Source organism: Terrapene carolina, unplaced genomic scaffold (assembly GCF_002925995.2).
Source record: "Terrapene carolina triunguis isolate 2854851 unplaced genomic scaffold, T_m_triunguis-2.0 Scaffold714, whole genome shotgun sequence".
Taxonomy (NCBI): Eukaryota; Metazoa; Chordata; order Testudines; family Emydidae; genus Terrapene; species Terrapene triunguis.
Genome location: NW_020665065.1, coordinates 13869992 through 13891912, shown reverse-complemented (window position 1 = coordinate 13891912; position 21921 = coordinate 13869992). Strand labels below are relative to the sequence as shown.

Below are 21921 nucleotides of genomic sequence, written 5' to 3'. Positions count from 1 at the left end.
CCATGGTCAGTGTCAGACGGGACTGCTGATTTGCCCTGAGTGGCCTCTGGAACCCTGTCTACACTGTGGGCATTTTGAAAACTGTTTCTAACATAGTTCAGTTCCCCTGGTGTTAGAAACACTGGGGGCCCTTGGGTGGATGGTAGATGGTGTCTTGACCTTCATCAGTGACTATCATCATCTAATTCCGTTCTGTAGATGTCTCAGCAACATGGTGCTGAAAATGCTGCCACTAGCCCATCTAGTCTGGGGTTCCTACTAACAACTACTATTATTAAGGAATTCAATGTGATGGCACCACTTCATGGAACAAGAGTTTTCAGCAGAGACAGAGAGCAATATTCATCTCCGGTCACTAGGGTTGCAGAAATAGTTACTGTATCAGATAAGGGAGGAATTGCACTGAGAGGAAGCGATGAAATTGCTTAGATGTATTCTTAGTCATTTCACCAGATGTGCAGTTTTGATCAATCAGTGGAAAATTATTTGAATGGTCGAGAAATTCAGACATAGTTTACTTCATTTCTGCTGTTGTTCCCCATTGACAGCGACTAGAACATATGTAAAAGACCAGAATACATTATGCTGAATACAACCTCACAGAAGAGCTTGCAATGCTGATGAGAACAGATACAGCAAACATGGAAGTTAATTCAGAACTGAATAGTGATTTCAGGTGCCTCAATTTTTGGGTGTCCAATTCAAGACATCTTAAAGGAACCGGATATTCAGAGGTTAACCTCTCAGCACTTCCACAAAATCAAGCCCTTTTAAGGTATCTCATGGTGAGCACCCAAACAACCCCCACTAGCTTATTTAGCAAAATTAGGTATGAAATTTCATGTTATTTTGCTTCTGACATGTAGGAATATTTTATTTATCTAGCAGACATCCAGCAAGAACATTCAGTGTGTAGTATCCCTATGAGCAACTAAATCAGGGAAAGCCAGAATGATTTTAGAGGCAAAATTGAAGTGCAAGGCCTAGCTCTAATACAGATCAGTACATTCCCCAAGATTGGAGTTGTATCGAGACAAGCCTGAATAGAAGAACAAATCCTGATCCAACCTCCGTCCATCCAGAATTCTAGATCAGACTCATCTCTAGTTTTAAAGGAATAATATTTAGCTTTTATTCAGTTTTTTTCATCTGTAGATCTCAAAGCACTTTAAAAAAGAGAGAGACAAGGTAGGCGAGGTAATATCTTTTACTGGACCAACTTGGTGAGAGAGACAAGCTTGCCTCACCTATCTTGTCTCTCTAATATCCGGAGACAAACAGGAAAAAAAAAAAACTAAAAAAATAAAAAAAAAAAAAAAAAGACACAAGCATTGTTATACCCATTTTTCAGGTGTGAAAGTTGAGGCACAGAGAGGTTACATAACTTGCCTAGCATCACACAGTGAGTCAGCGGAAGCATTAAGAACAGAACACAGCCTGACTCCCAGGCCTTTGCCCAGGCCAGTGAACCAGGTTGGTACCCACTATAACAAAATAATACATACCAATGGGAGGTCACAGTAAGTGACTCTAGCTGTATTGGATAAAAGGCATATGCCAGCTCTTCAGATGGAGCTATTACAATCTACACAGGGTGAGGATCTAGCCCCCTTGCCACCATTATCTATGACATTGAGATTCATGCATTTAAAAAACTTGCATTTTATTACTATTAAAGTTTATTTAAACTTAGCTCCTTATTAGGCTGGAGATTTCATATGGACCAATCCATTTGGGTAATATATGTAACGTTATCTTAATAGGCACTAGATAGCTGTAACAGGGTCTCCCCAAACTCAGCATCAGACCCTGCCTCTGCCTTAGTTTCTCCACACTCATGTAAGCCCACAGGCCAACTTACCAGCCAGTTGCACCAAAGGAATTTCCACCACTATCAGTATTTCCGTCCCTTTTCCTAGAGTTGTATTTATTGTTCAAATACAGTCCAGTATCAATCAGCTAGGTAAACCAGGTCCTGCTGCCTGGCCCCTCCGAAGACCTACTGCCTCAGAAGGCTGCTTCTACTGAGCGAGCAGGTGTCACTAGCCAGGTCTGTCCCCTACCTAGTGTAACAAGCCCCTTTCTGGTACTTTCCCTGATCCAGACTCTCCAGCAATCCCCTACATACCACTCCCTCCCAGCTCCCAAGTAAGCTGCTTGTTGGTCTTATCTCCCCACTTGAGATTCAGCTAGTCAGTGACAGGTGGGAGCCATAGGGCTATGCCTGACTTCCTTAAAGAGGTCTCACCCTGAAACAACAGCCCTAATATGTGGGACAATATTTTCTCTGTTTCTTTTCTCGTTAGTATCATCTTCTTTTTACTGAACTAGCAAAACTTACAGCATTCGTTGATTTTGCTGCAAATGCAATTTTGCATTCACTTAGAGTGTTGTCTGAACACTTTAGCCCCTTCAAACAATTGCAATTTGCTTTTTTCCCCTAATGCTTCCACTGTACTTATCTGTCTCTATGGGCACTCTCTAGTTGGTGGCTAGTTTAACATGACTCCTTTGGAATTTACCTCTACTAAGTCTTTGTGCAGCTAATGCAACTGCCTTATGGGCGCGTGTTCCTGTGGTTTGCAAGGTGTATATCCTTTGGACACGTAGAGACCCAGGGACAAACCTACCAGATCCCACTGTCGCATAAACACATGCCTTATGTGATTATGATGCCATTAGACAAAGTCATAGCTGCAATTTTTCTATAGTAGCACAACACAGTGTTGTGGCTTGTTCAAAGTTAATTGGAATGGCGGGGGGGGTTGGGGGGGGGAATTTCCATGCACAGCTCTGGTGCCGTTTATCTATGACTCATCTGCAGTATAACACAAAGCCCAAATGAGAAGAATTGCCCCTAAACTGTTCCAGCTTGTGACTGGCAGGCAACCCAGCAGAACAGACGTACCAGTTGGATCTGTCTAAGAGTCGAGCAGCAAGTGTCTACCTCACGCTGACCAACTTGGCACGCTCTGCAGTGATTATGACTGTGTGTCCGGTTTTACCTCCCCTTGGCTGGCATGTGTCCATTAATCGGGGCTTCCACATTTGCAGGTGCTTGCCGCACCTGACTGCCGTTCCTGCAGGGAGGGCTGGATCTTAACTCACATGGCACTATACAATCAGGATGTCTCTATGTACACTAAAATGCATGGCAACTCTTGTTGTCACGTTTCCCTGTGTCTAGTGGTAGTGCTTTCTTCCAGAGAGTTTAGGCCATCTATCCTTCTGCAGTTATTAAGGATTTGATTTAGTGGCATCATACAGCTGTTAGATATTAAGGGCCTCAATCCTAACTCCATTGAAATTCCACTGACTCCAATGGGCTCACAAATTATATCTAAGGATCCAGAATCTGCTGGGGCTGAGTTTTCATTGCATCTTTTCTTGCTGGGGGGTGAAGAAGATCTGTAGTCTCATCAGACAAGACGTGCCTGCTGCTTGTCCTTAGGAGCTCAGTTTTATTTGTTACCTAAGGCCTTAAAAGTCAGACAGAAGTTTCCTGTGAATATGAAACCCAAATTACATCCCCTCTACCTCTCCCCAATAGAGGTGAAAATAGCTCAATGTGTGTTCCACAGGGTCACCTAGACAAATTCGTCTACCTGGAGCTATGGGCTCTTGCCTTCATCCCACTCCCAGTTCTTAATCTTCTTCCCAATTGAGACAAGCCCAGCCCAACCCAGCATGTAACCACGAGCCCTCAGCCCTGCACCAGGTGGCCTCTGACTCACTGGTGGATCTGGGTCACTTCCAATTTCAGGGGCTGGTTCCCAGGGATAATGCCTTAAATTACTCTTAGCATGAATCAGCAGATAATATTTTTGGCAGAAAGACAGAGCAGGCAACACTCCCTCTGTTGATTTGGTGAAGGTCCACCATGCCCATCCAAATTAAGGGCTTTATTTGCATGTGTACATGCAAATAACCCTCTGTAAGTCCAGCTTCAATGGGAGCACTTCATGAGTTAAGGACTGCAGGAATTGCAGGACTATACCCCACTCCTTGTTTCTCCACTCTGGGTGGTTGTGTTATGTTATGTTATGATTTCAAGATGGCAGCCCTCAGACTAGGGAAATCACTTAAGGATGTTTGGTGTGAGCAAAATTTTTTTATCTTGAGCATTGGTCATGCGGATGTCTTCTTGGAGTGGGGTATGAAAGCCTCCATGCACAGCACTTTGGAAGTCCAGTCTGGTTAAGCAAGCCTTTCTCCACCTGTTCTACAACTATTTTTCAATGAGCATTAGTAACAAACACGTCAACCCCAGGATCTGAACTCAGAACTAGAGCTGGTCAGAGAAACTTTGATGGAACCATATTCTTTAAGACTATGCAGTTCCATCAAAATTGAAACATTTTGGGAAATTGGGTCAATTCTTCTGGAATTTTGTTTAAGGAGAAAACAGGGAAAATAGTTCTGACAATGTCGTAATTTCTGGGTTTGACTTTTTTTGGAATGAAAGGTTTAAACTTTTCTTTTGAAATTACTTTGTTTAGTTTTTTATTTTATTTTGCATTTTATTATATAATAGTCAAAAATCTATAAAAGTCAAAATGGAAGGGAAACATTTCCATCTGTCAAAAGGAAATATTTTGATTGACCTGAAACTATTTTCCCCTGGAATTTTCCGTAACAGAAAATTTCAGAATTTTCAGTTTTTGTTCCTTTTTGGAATGAAGCTAAATTTAGAGATCTCAAAATTCTTCAGAAAGTGGAACTTCCATCCTCCCACAGCTCTACTCAGAACTCCCAGTATTAAGACCCAGACCTTGATTTACCTCCCTGCATATGGTTACATCAGTTCTTCCACATTTCCTCTCCTAATCACTTATGTAATATTTGTGAAGGCTGTCATATCAAGCCTACTTGATCTACAGGGGTAACTCCGGTAGCTGGCAGCAATAGTGGGCTGTTATACGTTCTATGTGGATTAGCCACTAGAGGAAGACACAACATACACTTTATATGTTTACATTAATGTTACTGGTTTTGTGATCTTATGTATTTAAATTGTTATTTACTCTGTCAAAAATGTGACCATTAAATGTCAGACTGAAAACATTCAGGAGACGCTGCTTAATTAATACTTCAGTTTCTTCCTGGTTCCATTTTTAACTGGGTATCTTTCCAAATGTGTGATTAATGCCTAGCAAATTCCAAGAGGCACTCTGAAGGTTGGCAACAAGAGTGGAGTTTTATGTACATAAATAAGCTCCTTGTGCTCTCAGTTTCCCGTCGGGCTCCCATTCTGTAAAACTGAATATCATCCAAGGCTGGATGTTTTAGAGACAGTGGGCTGAGGGCAAGTTAGCTCTGTAACTATTAGAAGGGAATGTTAAGAACTGACCTTGGTATCACTTCTGTAACAGTGAAAGAAAAGTAGGCTGTACTGATGAAAAATAAAACCAAGAGATGCAGCCTGTAGCAGACATGAAATAACAGAAGTGTCTACCAGAATGTTAAGAAGAATTTCCTTGCCAAATTCCTGTGTGGTGATTACATGCTCTGTCCCTGCATATAGTTATGTCAATACTTTCGCATTTCCTCTCCTACTCAGGGGTGTCATATTCTCCTGTTAAACACCCGTTGCCTTTCACCATAGAGGTGTCCGCATTTCAGAGGCAGGTGGCATGATTCCTGTATGTACATAGGATTGATTTATCCATACCCAGACTGTTTGTTTTCTCTCGCCTCTCTCAGCTCTGCCTTTCAAAACAGATTTGCTTCTCCTTGCTTGTCTCTCTGCTGCCCATTGGCGGTGGCTTTCTCCTCCCTTCAACGCTTTCCTTAAACCAATGGGACTCGCATGCACATATCAGAGGGCAGAATCTGGCCTGTTGTCCTTATGGAGCCTTTCCTATGTCCCCTCTCCTTGCCTCCCCTCTGGTGCAGTACAACTGCCTGATATATCCAGATTCATTTGCATGACATCTAAATAGCTCCTTTCCTCCTACATCTATACTACAGTCCCCATGGTTGATGTATGTTTAAGTCTTTGACTCAGTTGCACTGTTGGCCTTGCCCATAGCAGGTTTGTCTCTCTTTGGGGCTCCTGGATTCAAATACGTGATGATAAACACCTTGCTGCTAACCAAGGAAATGATTCCCAGGTGAGCTCTCAACCGATAAAGAAAAGGGCCATTCAAAGTGACATTTGATGCCACTGCACTAGAATAGAGGATAGTATGTTACTCAGTAGGTGAAGTGGTTTTTGAGGTTACACTTCTGTGGAGGAAATTGGTTACAAACATTTGCCCCATCTCTGTTTCAGCACAGTTCCAGTGGTTATTAAAACAAGGTATTTAATAACTGAATAAACCAATGATACTGAAATAGCTTTCACATGATACACACGTCACGGTTCCTTTCCTAGAGAAACAGTAAACGGTATCTTAGCGCTCACTGAATAGTCGCTTTCAGTTGTCAGTGGAGCTCATTGATGCAAAGCTGGCATTTGGACAACCGATTTTCCTAGAGAATTCAGTAAGTCTTAGATCTGACTAAAATGTAAAGGCCTGATCCGAAACCCAGTAATGTCAATGGAAAAACTCACGTTGGTTTTAATAAGCTTTAGATCAGGCCCTTAGTTAAGGAATGGTGTGGGAATCTGATGCAAAGCCAGCTGAGAATGTGGGTCTTTCCATTGACTTCCAGGAGCTTTGGATCAACTCAAATAGGCTTTCTGCAGCCATTACGCCCATGGAGCAGCTGCGGGATTGGACCCTGAATGCAGGACTGCCCAGAGGATTCAGGGGGCCTGGGGCAAAGCGGGGGAGTGGACATAAAAAAAAGGCGCCACCCGCTGCGGCGCTTGTACTCACCGGGCGGCGCGCCGAATCTGCGGCGGCGGCGGGTCCTTCACTCGCTCCACATCTTCGGCAGCACTGAAGGACCCGCCGCCAAAGTGCCACCGAAGACCCGGACCGCCGCCGGGTGAGTAGGGATTCTCGGCCAGGGCTCGCGGGGCCCCTGCAGGGCCTGGGGCAAATTGCCCCACTTGCCCCCCGCCTCTGGGTGGCCCTGCCTGAATGTGAAATTCACCCCTGTGCAGAGAACACACACAAGATTTATGTGCCACTTAAGATCGAAGTACTTAAGCAGGTACCTAACTTTAAGCACACAAGTGGGCCCATTGAAATCAAGGGGATTGCTCACATGCTTGAAGTTAGTCACATGCTCAAATACCAGGCTGAATTAGGGCCTATGGGCCAGATTTTTAAAGCTGTTTTGGTGCCTAAGGATGCAGGTAGGAACCTTGATTCAATGGGAGTTAGGTGCATATGCGCCTAGCAGATGCAGCCTCTAGCATGCTAGCTGATTGCTCCTAAATCCATATTCAGGCATCTAAGTTGCCTAATTTTCAGAGATGCTGGGCACCCAGGACTGTGGAGCTACCTGTCTGTAAGTGAGATCAGAATTTAGCCCAGTATATTTAAAATTCCTTTTTCTAAATATTTGTTTGTCCCACTCAATACCTGAGAGGAAAAGAAAAAAGAGAGAGAGGAAAAGAGTGAGCAGAAAATACGTGTTGTAAGTGATGTTCTCCTCCGGACAGAGATTTGAGTTTCATATGCTGCTTGCTGGATCTTTTCCCCCCTCTGCCCTTCATTTTTTGCCATTCATGCTAATGAACCTTGCAGTCCCAGGGCATCTCTTCATCTCAGTTTTCCAAAGGGCTTGTCTGACATCTACTCTGCGGCCTTAAAAGTGTAAAATTGATCTTTCCTCTTTGTGGATTTTGACTGTACTGGGCCAGATCCTCAGATGGTGGGAACTGATAGAGCTGGAGCGAGGCCTTTATGCCTAAAACAAACCCAACAGCTGCCTGCCTGACAATATGTTTCACCAAAAGAAAACATTTACTTAGAACCCAGAGCCCCGATGAGCTCCCATAACGTCTAATAAATAAACGAAAGCATCCTTTGTGCCCAGGAATGTATAGCAATAATCGTACCACAGTAAGACCATACCGATAATAATACAGCCAGAAAGTCCCCAAAGTGCTTTACAGACTGCAGCAAATAGATGGCTCAGCCACGGCTGAAATGCATCCACCTCTGGGGAGGAAGACAGCACCCAGCCTATGCCAGACACGCTAAACAATCATTCATAGGGAGGGAAGGGAACTATTATAAGAAACTAGGCAGAATGTATGTACCAAGGTTTGAATTTGGCCAAGATATCACTCTGCTTAGCTTGGTAAAAAGCTTTCTGAGCTCTTCAATGGGGCAGGAGCTCATCTATCCACATTTTTAATCGGAGCAAGGACATCTCCAACAGCATATGCTCCTTAATGCCGTGCTGGAGCACTGGCTCAGGGCTGACTCACAGGGAAGAATGTCACCTACGGAATCGCCAGCATTGCTTCTGGTAGCAGCAGGCACTTCCCACCCAGGCACTGAAAGCTTGCCCATGTTGGTGAAATCACATGAGACTGAAGGCTGAAAGAGTAGGGCTGCTCCTATCTTTCAATTTTGGAAGCTGTGAGTGCCCCAGAGGCTGAGAGGTGAGTCAGGTTTTTGATCTCTTGCTGCACAATGCTGAAGTGACTTCAGATGAGGAAGTACTGCCCCTGCCTGACATTACTGTCTATCCGTGGTAGTTCTAAAGCAAGGCTCACCATGGGATCTATGCCCTGGAGAACAATGAAAGGGCCTGATCCTTCGAGGTTCTGAATGGGAGGCGTTTCACTGCCTCACTTCCCACTGATCTCCTGCAGCGCTCCCAGTGGGTGTTCACCACTTTGCATAATGAGGGTCAGTGACAGCACTGAGGGTGCCCCAAAGGGCCAGACCTTTCCAGTCTCCCCATCCTGTTCCAAAGCACGTGTTGATTTTCATTCACCTAATTTCTCCTCCTCCTCCTGTTTCCTCTCTCTTTTTATCCTTCCTCCCCAGTGCGACGTCAAAGCAATAGACAAACCTGACGGGCTGATGCTGGGTCATGACAACTGGAAGCAATCTCACTGGGGCTGGTCTTTCCTGCCCCATTCAAGCTGGCAGTCCCGGGTCCCCACAGTCATCCCATAAGTGCATTTTGTATTTGTGGGGGGCCCACCCAGAGAGAAGAATGGATCAGTCAGGTCATTGGCTGAGCATTGCTATCATTTCACTGAGGGCCCAAGTTCATTTCTGAAAGTTTTCTGGAATGCTTGCTGGAAATCTTTGACTATAGGGAATCAGTACTGGATTTATCTGGGTCCCTCAGCATTAACACAATACAGACACTTTAAACAAAGACACGCCACTGTGTTAGGTTTGAACAGAGTTTCCTCTAGCAACGGCTACAATATGTACAACCAAAGAAGTCTGCGTTTCAGTCACTCTCTTCAGATTTCTTTCCCATTTGCTGGCCACAATGTCACCATTGATTTCAGTGAGTCCTGTCTTGCCTGAACAATCCAATTCATTACACATTGGTGACTTCCAGGCTGCCAAAGCGTTCCAGGCGGCACTGCTCTGGCCTACTTAGCTTCATATCCTCACAGCACTCTTCGTTTTTGAGAGATCCATAGTCGTCATGGAAATCAGTGTCTTTTCCGCTGAATCCCCTTCCAATTTTCCCCAGGGGAAGCTGCAAATGAAATCAGAGGAACATAATCATCGTATGGAGATTTTTAAGAGCAGGTTAGAAAAACACGTCAGAGATGGTCTAGATCGGGGTAGGCAACCTATGGCACGCGTGCCAAAGGCGGCACACGAACTGATTTTCAGTGTCACTCACACTGCCCAGGTCCTGGCCACCGGTCTGGGGGGCTCTGCATTTTAATTTAATTTTAAATGAAGCTTCTTAAACATTTTAAAAACCTTATTTACTTTACATACAACAATAGTTTAGTTACATATTATAGACTTATAGAAAGAGACCTTCTAAAAACGTTAAAATGTATTAAGGTTGCCGACCCCTGGTCTAGATAATACTTAGTCCTGCCAGGAGTGCAGGGGACTGGACTAGATGACCTCTCGAGGTCCCTTCCAGTCCTATGATTCTATTGTCTTGGGGAGAAAGAGACAGGATGCAGGATATTGTCATGGAGGGAAGGGGGCACCAGATCTGCTTAATTAAGAACTGACCCAAAGCTCCTTTATAATCCACTTACAGTCAGAAGTAGGATTGTAAAGATGTCATTGCCGCAGAGTTCCATATCGCAAGAGCTTCCAGATCCAAATTTGCTCAGTATACAAAGCAAAGGTTTGTTTCTCTAATTGCCAGCACTGGAAACTCAATCTGGAATCTGAGGGTATGTCTACTGAGGAGCTCAGTCTAAGGGGCTATTTAATAGCAGCGTAGACTGGAGCTCAGGCTATGGGACACTGCAAATGGGGAGGGTCCCAGAGCTTGGGCTCCAATCTGAGCCCAAATGTCTACACTGCAGTTAAACAGCCCCTGAGCCTGAACCCCATGAGCCTGAGTCACCTGGCATGGGGCAGCCCTGGGTTTTTAATTGCAGTGTAGACATACACCAGACAAGGATCTTGCCCTCAGGGGTAAGTTAGTATAGCTCCACTGGAGCCAACAGAGTGACGCTGATTTACACCAGCTGGTCTGGAGCGTCAAACCCTGTTAGTTCTGCCTCTTGCACCAATAGCGTTAATAACGATTCTGTAATCAGAATGGCACTGACATCTGTTGATTCCCGAGGCAATACCAAATCCAGCTCACTCACCAACAGCTGGACTGGCTGTTCTAAGAGGAGTCAAGCATGTTTGTTTGAGTGAAGTCAGCAGGGCTGCATTTGTATTAAGTAAGAAAAAGGTATTTTTTTTTAAAGTGTAGTAATAAGCAGAAAAGTGACTAACTCTGGCTCATCTTTACACCACAGATCTGGTTCCCTGAGTCTGTCTTACTGACTAAAACAGGTCCCTATTGCTTATCTTTGCCTAGCCAATACAGCTGCAGGAGAACAAGCTGGATCTATTCTGGCTCATGTGTCCTCAATAGAATTTTTAACTAAGTTCTGTTGGCAGATTCCTCATTGCCAGTCATATCAGCGCACAGCTTGATTGTCAGCTCCCTTGCTGAAGGGCCCGATTCTGCCACTTGTACTCAGGGTACTTCCAGTCAAACTACCCACATAATGAGGCGTGAGTAAAGGTAGCAGAATTAGGCCCTCAGTTTTCAGGGCTGACGGTTAGGAATTTATTATTATTTTGTGATTATAAACTGGGTGAATCTAACCCCGAATCACTGAACTATAAGAAGCAGGGAAGTTCCAGGGTGGCATTTTTACAGTTACTTTTCAGAGGAGAATCCACCCACACTTTAAAAAATGGCTTCTCTGGTGATAGCCTCACATTATGGCTTGAAGTACGTTTGTCTAGTTTGCATCTGCTCCATACTTCCAAACAACCACCCTGCAGCTTCCATCAGGGACTCCGCGTTCTCTATCTGTTGTTCCTAAGGAAGAGGTTGTGGGGGGATGGTTTCAGAGTCTGTCCTGAAGTCCCCCATTGTTTCCCCTTTAACCCTAAAAACCCAGGGCCAGTTCCTCCACGGGTGTTAATCAGTACAGCACCATTAAAATCAATGGCGAGATTTCAGTTTGGGATCAGCTGAGATTCCAGCCCTTGTTTCAGGCTGGCCCCGCCTTCTAGCCATCTGGAGTGGCATGGCACATTGCCAGTAAATGGAGTCCATAATACTGGCCAGCAAGGGTCGCTAGAAAGCAACATAAGATACTAACCCTACAAAAGGGCTGATCCAGTGCTCCCTTGAGACCTCTAGAGAAAGCTTTGACTCTTTGGAGCCATTGAACTGGACTGCCTTAGACTGCTGGCCCAACACCTATGTGTATAAGAGTATTTCTAAATATTTCTAAGACTATTTTAGAGTGTTTCTAAGAGATAGAGAGAGAGAGAGCTAATTTTTAAATGAATGCAATTAATTATTTCATTAGCTCACACATGACTCTTCTGAGTATCTACATCCCCAATTATCATGGAGATGAAATGACAATTCCAAGCAGAAAATCAGTCATTTCCAGCGGGGAGAAGGGAGTCATTTGGACTTGGTGATTAAATGGCCCAGCCTATGCAAGTTATAATTGGTTTGTTATTGAGCTACTCATCACATAAATTCCAGGCTTAAAAATGCCAACTTTCCCTGGGCACAAAAAGGCTTTTCAGGGCAATTTAATTACCGTAACGAATATGATTTATAGTCCCCCATCTTGCATTATGCTGCTTAATGCCCTTACTCACGCACCTGGTTGATAACTGTTATTAGCATCAGTGGGGGGAAAATGCAGAGGGGTTTACTAGGGCAATCTAGAGTTCTCCTGCCTGCCCAGTTTTTCATGGGTCTCTAGATGAACCTCCATAGGCTGTACTGATAGGACCATAAAAGTGAAGAGATAGAACTTCAACGGGAGAACAGCAGGGAAAGGGGATCTGATCCAGAGTAAGCAGTAATCAAGTCATCTTTTCAAAACAGCTCAGGCCCAGATTTTTCAATCGTGTTTAGTAACCAGTTCGGGCCGTAGTGTCATATTTGCCTCCCCGCCAGCCTCCACTATAAAAATGTGAACAGACTTACCCTGCTTGCTTTGCATTTTAAGCTGTTCCCCTCCTCCTTGCTCTGCCTGGTAGCGCTGGAGGAGCGCCTGAGCGAACCCTGTTTGAGGAGAGTTGACGTTCCATATCGGTCGCTCTCTAGAACACCTGTAGGGCTGAGCAATGAACAGGCACTCATCTCACAGCAGTTTTTAATGTGGAGTCAGTAAACGAAAGAGCCACGTTCCCAAACCCTTCCAGGTTGCGGTGGGAAAACCCACCAAATCGAACAAATGGTGGCTGGATTTTTTAAAAGGACTGGTTCGTCCGATGACCAGTTATAACATGCATCCATGACAGCCCATAATTGAGGCTCAATTGTAACATACATGCTAGGCAGGGCCGGCTCCAGGCACCAGACGAGAGAGCACGTGCCTGGGGCGGCACACTGTAAAAGGCGGCATTCCGGCCAATCTTAGGGCGGCACATTCCGGCCGCCCTGCCGTGGTTCTTTTTTTTTTTTTTTTTTGCTTTGGCAGCCCAGTCCGCAGCTCCGGAGCCCCCGGCCGGCTCCCCGCGTTCCGCTAGTCCCAGCCCAGCCCTGCAGGGGCACGGACCCCGGCCTGGGGGGCAGGAACTAGCGATCCCTCCTGCTCACTGTGCCGCCGGGCTCCCCGGGACACGCCATTCCCTGCCGCCTGCACCGGCCTCTGCCTCCTGCGCCTCTCTGAGCCCGGCCCGGCCGAGCCACCTTTAAAGGAGCGGCTGAGCCAGCACCTCCTGCAGCCCCCGGAGGCTCTGCCTGCCTGGCCGGGAAAGGCACCCCAAGGCCGGAGGGGAGAGCCCCTCTCGCCTGGCTGCGAGCGGGCTGCAGCGCCTGGCTGCCCACAGGCGGAGGGAGCGGGCGGGCGCCGCGCTTCGTCCCCCTACGAGCCGCCTTGACTGCCCTCCACGCACTCCCTGAGGCTGCCGTGGTTTTTTTTGCTTCAGCAGTCCAGCTGCCTGTTTGTTTGTTTTTTGCTTGGGCGGCAAAAAAGCTAGAGCTGGCCCTGATGCTAGGGCAGGAGTAATGTCATCTCATTCTGCACAGTGTATTGTGATGGCCGCAGGGATCAAGAACGAATTTCCCCCCCCCCCCCCCCCTTCTCTATGTGTAGTGGTGCGTATTTGGCCAAGCGTATGGCATTTTTGCCTTCCTCTCAAGCATCAGGTACTGGTGACTGGCCAAAGTCCCATGAACCAACATTGTCCGCCAGAGTCAGGCCCAAAACAAAACTTCAACAAACCCAGTATTTGTAAAAGGCCAGATTCAGAGCCAAACTTTCCACCTGGCCCCCCTGTGTCTATCATGAGATGAACAAAAACCTGGCTCCACGTCCCCAGAAGCTTCAGAAGAGGTCAGCTCCATCTGTGCTCCGACTCGGAACAGCAAATTCCTGCTTCCCAAAATAATGAACTTCAGGCAATGAACAGCACTCTGGGCTTTCCAGCCGGATATAGATGAGGGTGCATTTGCGAAAGCGAGATTTTACAGGGTGCAGGGAGGAAGACATAACAGGCCCCTATCCCATCTGTGCCATGACATAGTCCAGTCCTCTCCATTGCTCACAGTTTGTGTAACCTGCTCCTTGCTGTCATCCAGCCGCTTTCAATTTGCCTTCCCATCAATCGACACCCTGGCTTTCTACCTCCCAGCAGCCATTCCCGCCCAGTGCCACAGTCCCCGGCAGCCATGTTTTCTTCTCGCTCTGCAGTGTTAGGTGGTGGTGACAGCGGCACACGGAAATCTTTTTGCTGCTGCTCCGCTCGCTCGAGGCACACAGGGTCCAAGTAGGGTGACCAGATGTCCCGATTTTATAGGGACAGTCCCGATATTTGGGGCTTTTTTTTATATGGGCTCCTATTACCCCCCCACCCCCTGTCCTGATTTTTCACACTTGCTGTCTGGTCACCCTAGGTCCAAGTCAGTCCCTGCACCTGCCTCGCTTTTGTGCCTTTCATGGACATTCCCCTTTTCTTCACAAGTGTCATTTGATCTCACAAGCCGATCTCCTGTGGCCAGCAGTGGGCTAGGCTCCATTCTCAGACACCGTGGGGCCAGGGACGTTCAGCCTCCCCACTGTCAATGCACATGCTTTGATTTTACACAACTACTTGGGAAGCGACTCTTATCTCACCAGCCTTTCCGTCTCCTCCTCCTCCTGCTGCCGGCCCATTATTAGCTCTAGCCCACTGGCTGCTATGCTGGTCTTATTCCCTCTCTGCAGGAGGGAGAAACCATTGCTGACAACTCTGGATTCCTCTAATGGGAGAAATGGATTCAGGATGGTGCCTCCTGGCTCCCCCTCTGTGAGGTTCCCCTCAGGCACCTCATCATCTCTGATCATCTCATATCCTGCTTCACCCCTGAACAGGTATAGCCTGGAGAAAGGCAGAGTAAACTTCCTCTCATTGCCCCTCTATCCTGAGCTGAAGGGACCATCTCTGGAAATGAGGATGGGGACATTTTCCAGACACATTCCGGCCCTGACCTCTCTGCCTCTTCTACCAGTTGGGACAATGGACTGAAACCCCCAACTTATTCTATGTAGGTCTCCAAAGACCCAGTAAGATGGTAGCATCTTTAAAGTTTCTCCTGACACATTGGATTTGAACAGCTGACCTAGCAGTGAAATCCTTCCCCTCTCATTAGCCGTGCCATGAGCCATCCTTTGGACAGCTGGTTTTGATGCCAGGAGAGTGGGCTGTGCCTTTGCCGTTCTGGCTGCGTGACAGTAACAGAGCAGTAATCAGGGCAGGCAGAAATATCGCTTTCTAGTGGATGGGTTCTGCAATGCACAATGCTGCCATCCCCAGCGCAACGCCTTCTGCTGTCAACACATCTAATTGCTTGTACAATATTGACAGCTCAGAAGCTCCAGGGCTCCCAATTTGCCTGGGCTCTTTGGGGGTGTGTGTATGTGTGTGCAAACAAAAGCACAATATTTGCACTGTGAACCATCTGTTTCGGGCGAGCCAACTAACCAGAGCCATCTGTATAGTTGGGCCTGCAGAAGCTTGAAATCTCACTGCCTGCGCTGGAAATTTGCAGGAGAATTCCCCCTCTCAGCTCTCAACTGGATATTTTGCATAAATCCTGCTTGCGTGGACAGAAGGGCCAGGCAGTGAATGAATGCCGCATACGCCATGCAGAGCCGCGGTGCACAGGCCTCTACTCTATGTTGCCCAAGGTAACAGAAGTCCAACTCAGCCTGTTATACAAAGTTGTTTGTAAAAGTCAGCAAAAAGAGGCGATTAACAACCTGATACTAACTGGACTGTTTAGGTTGCAAGAACTGTGCTAAGGGATCTGCAAGGCTCCTGGTAAAGTCACAGGGCGGCGTGAGAATGAGCAGAAAGACTCTAGAGATGGGTGAAAAGGTTTATGTTGGAAATGAGTGGAATGTATGTCCATTTCCTTGGGCATCATTGACCGGGGTGGGGTGGGGGGGTGTCACGACATGGATGCTGGGGAAGAGGAAAGCATGGACTGCAAGGAGTGAGCTTCATCATAATGGCTGCCACCCTCACCATCACTTGGGGCCCCAGGATCCACCAGGACACTGTTGGGCCTTCATCATATTGATCCTGAGAACCATCCTGACCAGACCAGGCCAGAGAGAGGGAACCAATGACATTAGCAGCTGCCCCAGCTTCAGCTCAATTCGGAAAGATGGCTGGCATGTGTGAGACTTTGGTTCCTGCTCTCATTCCCTCCTTCATGTGTAATTTTCCTTCCTCACCTTAATTCGCCTCTTCCCTGTCTCTCTCCTTTCTAAAAATTGTCTGGCTCAGCTGGCCAAGACAACTCCATCTTTGCAACGCTGCTGTAAGCCTGGTGACCAGAAAGACAAGCTAAAAGCAATGCCCTAAACAGCCCGTTGCTGGAACAAGCCCGGAGTAGCTGATAAGACATTGGGCAGTGCCTGCATTTTTCCAGCAGCAAAGTTGCAAGTGAAAGTCAGCACCAGAAACAGAAGCTGTATTTTCTAGTTTAGCTGTTCTTGTCTCTCCCGGTGTGCGCGCATGTGTGTTCTGTCTTAAAGAAAACAGGACTGGACGTCACCAGCAGCAACAATACCCGCTCCACACCACCGCAGCTAACTTTGTCTCTTTTTCACCTCCAAAAGGAGGGATAATACCCTCTGACAGACTGTCACACGGGGGTTTCTTCCTACCAACAAATACTAAATACAGCTCAAATGGTTTTTTAATGGGTGGTTGTTACAATCAAAGTAAGCCATGATAATTGGACACAAACTTAGGGTGACCATATTTCCCTATGCTGAATACGGGACACCTGGTAAAATTACTCATATTCAAGCGAGTTCAATGGCAGTCAGTCAGAACTACGCGGTATAAACATTCAAATTAACATCAAGCTGACTGAGCCCCTGTTAAAAAGAAATACTGAGTCGCGGATGCTTTTTATTTACCTTCTTATCTTTAAGGCGTTAGGGTTCACACGGGGAGAGATGACACACACACACTCCGTACACCTCTCTCACTGGGGGGCACGGGTGTGTGACTGACCGACCCGACCCTCCCTTCCCGGCGCTCTCTGCCCTTCATGCCTAGCTGGGCCCCCAGGACGGACCTGCCTCTCCTTGTACCTGGCGCCATGTCTTCCCGAGGCAACAGGTGGGGGGGGGGCACACAGGGTCACATGCCCCCCTCCCCAGATTTTGGCCAGGATTCATACCAGAATGTGGCCAGCAGCAGCCTTTCGGCACGGTGCGGGAGGGAAGGGATAGGAACTGCTTCCAGCCGCAGGGTGGGGGTGGGGGAAAGGGATGACCTGGCCCATGTCTTTGCAGAACTCATCTTTTCCCACCTCCCCACCCCGCTTGTCCCTTCCTGCCCACACAGCGTCAAAAGGCAGCTAACACCTCCAGGCTGCTGCTGGCCACCAACCTAACCCGGCCGCCACCTGTCCCCCGACTACAGCGTGGGCAGGAAGGGGTTAAGCCCTAAGAACTCATTGTGCACCAGGGCCCAGGGAACCTGACTGCAGGGACTTCAGCGAACCCAGCCAGAGCGGTGGCTCAGCAGAGGAGGGTGCCTGGGGACGGAGCGGGTAAAGAGGGTCCTAAGCCCCTGCCTGGGGGGCTGCTGTGGAGCCTGCAGGGTCGGGGCATGAACAGGCTGGAAATCACTTCCCCTGCCACTCCAGAGCTTAGCTGAGGGGCGGGGCGGCTTCCCCGTGCCAGCGTGGTGCAGGGCTTTGGCATATGCAGGGCTCGGCTCCTCCTGGGCAGTGCCCCGGGCTGCAGGGTCTGGGCCTTTCCTAGGGCACCAGCTCAGCCAGAGGCAGTGGGGGAAGGAAGGAGCTGCCGGCCAGGCTGTTGGAGAACTGAGTGCCCCGAGCAGGGGCTGGTTCTCCGCACAGCGCTGGGAGCGGGACGTGCCCCGCCGGGGGGGAGATGGAGGAAGAGCAGGGCTGGGGGGAGCGAAGGGGCAAAGCAGGGAGAGGACAGCGAGAGGGGGAGCACGTAAAGGGCCGACGGGTGGGCAGCAGAGGCCACACGTAATCGGCCGCTGCCTGGCACCTACCCGCACTCACCAGCCACCGCAGCTCACAGTGCGCTGCCAGAGCCGGCTGGAAACGTGCTGGGGGGGCGCAGCCCTGCTGGCCGAGAGCTGGCATGCAGCAGGGGCTGCGCTGACAGACCAGCAGGGCCCCACGCTTTGCCCCACCACCAGCCTTGCACACCCACCCCCATCGTCGGCCATTGGACCCCCCAGTCACCGCTGGTGGGCGGGCGGTTGGTGAGCAGGGATCCAGCCAGCAGCAGGACCCACCAGTACTGATGTGGGGGAGACAGAAAATAGGGGACAATTTGCCTGTTTTTAAGAAAGAGTTTGGACACCTGCAGGAGAGCTTAAATACGGGACTGTCCCTTTAAAAACGGGACATCTGGTCACCCTCCACAAACCCCCAGACCACACTTTGCTAATCAATATGGTAACAGTGAACCTGGGTTTTATTAACATCTTATCCCTTGTTGGGACTGAGACCCCTCACCCCTTTCAATACAGCAGATCGCCCAGAGAGGCAGATTTTGTCCCTAGACTGGCAACAATGAAGGACGACATTTGCATCCCAGCTGACTCAGACCTCCCCAAAGCACAACAGCCGTGAGAACGGTACAAATGCTTCAACAGATTAGACTGGATCTACACAGTTCCGCTACAGTCACAACAGCTGGCTGTATTCTAGCCTCAATCTACAATCATTGGGTGTCAGTGTGAATGTTGTGCAAAGACTGACGGGAGAGACCCACCCTTTATGAAACCTCCACACCGATCAGAACTTTCAGCAGCGCCTCAGAGCTCACCAGCTGTCCATTTATCAGCATTTCATCCACTGGTAGCAGCAGGCACTCAGCTCTTTCCATCTACAAATCAATAGGAGTGAAACACATTCCCTGGGTGGAGGGCCAGCACAAGGCTTATGTGCCACCACTTAAATCGCACTTAATCCCTCCAAATTGAGCTTTATCCAATATTTACGTGATGATCACTGTCTTGGCCAACAACAGGTATTGACGCACAGAAGCCTACAGCTGAAAGCACAAGTCTCTACAGTTTGAGCTAAAAAGCCAGATTCTGTAGCAGGGGCTATAACAGACTCATATCCTGTGTGAATTAGGCACTCAGGGGGCACATAATAGACACCGACTAGTGGGTTACACAAGAGACTTGTGCTGGCTTTCTGACAATGGAGAATTTCACACTGGGATCGTAATTCCAAGCCAGTGGTACACAGAACATTATTTCAGAGCTTCAGAGAGTTTAAAACCAGAAGGTACCATTAGATCATCCAGCCTGACCCCCTGTAAATCACAGACTATTAAATTTCACCCAGATACCCCATATACTAAGCCCAAATACATTAGTTAGATTAAAGCGTTTCAGTCCTCAGGAGCCAGACAGAAAACAGGGGAGATCGAGATTTTGCCAATGTCTGAAGCCCTGCAATGGCATGGGATTGGTTAGGTGAGCTAAACCCAAATGATCTCAGCAGGCAAACCATGCCCCAGAGTGTGGAGGAAAGAAAATACACCTCACGGTCCCTGTCAAGCTCGCCTGGGAAAAATTCCTTCACGACCCCAAATGTGGTGAGCAGTTAGACCCCGAGCACGTGAGCAAGACCACCAGCCACGCATCCAGATACTTAATACTTCAAACTTTTGTCTGTCCATCTCTTCATTTATATAGGACCAATTTATCCTAGATGCCTATATACAAATGCGAGAAGTATGGGTAATAAGCAGGAAGAACTGGAAGTGCTAATAAATAAATACAACTATGACATTGTCGGCATCACTGAAACTTGGTGGGATAATACACGATTGGAATGTTGGTATGGATGGGTACAGCTTGCTCAGGAAGGATAGACGGGGGAAAAGGGAGGAGGTGTTGCCTTATATATTAATAATGTACACACTTGGACTGAGGTGGAGATGGACATAGGAGACGGAAGCGTTGAGAGTCTCTGGGTTAGGCTAAAAGGGGTAAAAAACAAGGGTGATGTCATACTAGGAGTCTACTACAGGCCACCTAACCAGGTGGAAGAGGTGGATGAGACTTTTTTTAAACAACTAACAAAATCATCCAAAGCCCAAGATTTGGTGGTGATGGGGGACTTCAACTATCCAGATATATGTTGGGAAAATAACACAGCAGGGCACAGACTATCCAATAAGTTCTTGGACTGCATTGCAGACAACTTTTTATTTCAGAAGGTTGAAAAAGCTACTGGGGGGAAGCTGTTCTAGATTTGATTTTTAACAAATAGGGAGGAACTCGTTGAGAATTTGAAAGTGGAAGGCAGTTTGGGTAAAGTGATTATGAAATCATAGAGTTCACAATTCTAAGGAAGGGTAGAAGGGAGTACAGCAAAATAGAGACAATGGATTTCAGGAAGGTGGATTTTGGTAAGCTCAGAGAGCTGATAGGTAAGGTCCAATGGGAACCAAGACTGAGGGGAAAAACAACTGAGGAGAGTTGGCAGTATTTCACAGGGACACTATTAGGGGCCCAAAAGCAAGCTATTCTGCTGGGTAGGAAAGATAGAAAATGTGGCAAAAGACCATTCTCTCATCTCCCCGCCATTTTTCATTCTTTTTTTTCTTCATCCTCTTCCTATATAATAAGTAATGGGAAGTAAATGAAAATAAAGTGAGGTACCTTGATTGGAGCTGGGGGTTGGGATGTGGGAGGGAGTGCGGGGAGTGGGCTCTGGGAGGAAGTTTGGGTGTGGGGTGTGGGCTCTGGGCTGGGGCAGGGGGTTGGGGTGTGGGAGGGGACTAGGGAGGCTGCGCTTACCTACAGTGGCGCGGCTCCCAAAGCAACCGGCACACTCCGCCACCTCTGACAGCAGCTCCTAGGTGGGGCGGGCCAGGGGGTCTCTGCGCACCTCTGCCCGCAGGTGCTGCCCTTGCAGCTCCCATTGGCCACAGTTCCCGGCCAATGGGAGCTGCGGAGTCGGCACTCAGGCCGGGGCAGTGTGTGGAGACGCCCCCCCCAGGGGCCGCAGGGACATGCCGGCCGCTTCCAGGAGTGGCGTGGCGCGGAGGGAGGGAGAGAGGCAGAGTGGGCAGGGAGCTGCCTTAGCGCTGCTGGGACATCTCTGCGCGCCCCTTGGGGGGAGAGGAGCAGTGGGTCTCCATGCGCTGCCTGGGGCGGGGCCAGGGTGTGGAACTGCCTCCCCCCACCAGGGGTGTGCAGAGATGTGCCAGAAGCCATCCGTTTCCGGGAGTGGCATGGGGCCACCAGCCATGGCATGCAGTCAGCCTGCCTGCCCGAGCCCTGCTGCGCCGCCGGCCAGGACTCAGGGGCAGGTTGTCAGATGAGATTTGTCCTGCATTGAGGGCTCCGTGCCACCACACGACCTGTTTCATGGTAAATCCATTCCTGGTCCCAGCAGCTGTGGAGAGACATTTTTAGAACCTTTGCACAATCTCTTGCAAACTAATTAGGTGAATCTAACCTGTTGGCCTCTTTCCGCAGCAAAAGATCATTTTTTAATGATGTGCCTCTGCTTTCAAACTGAGTGCATGGAGCGAAAGTTCACCTGAGGTTTGCCAGGTGATAGCAAAAATTGAGCAAAGATCCCTCAGAACTGATGGGATATCTACAGCTTACAAAGAGTTCACCTGCAAACTGCTAGGTAGCAACTTTGATTGTGTTCTTTTGTACTTTGAGGGAAATTGGTCACTTATTAAAGGACTATGGTTTCATATAAAACCAGGAAAATAACTAGATTCATGCAACATTTGGCTGAGGTTTCAAACACAGAAAAGTCAGGAAACCGAACGTTCTGGCTACCATGGCAACTGTAACGTAGCCGCATTGTGCATGTAAAGAGAACACCACAGGCAGT

At 48.0% G+C, this 21921-nt stretch overlaps 1 protein-coding gene across 1 annotated transcript in view; it reads right to left on the bottom strand.

Annotated features, from left to right (window-relative positions):
- Positions 1-7036: 7036 nt before the first annotated feature.
- The window catches only part of LOC112104185 (kazrin), a 400475-nt gene continuing 385590 nt past the window's right edge, over positions 7037-21921 (bottom strand). The window contains exons 15-16 of the mRNA XM_026659996.2: positions 12538-12670; positions 7037-9576 (exon numbers count right to left, since the gene is read on the bottom strand). Of these exons, the coding sequence (XP_026515781.1) occupies positions 9412-9576; positions 12538-12670 (298 nt within the window). The 3' untranslated portion in view covers positions 7037-9411. The remainder of the gene's footprint in view (positions 9577-12537; positions 12671-21921) is intronic.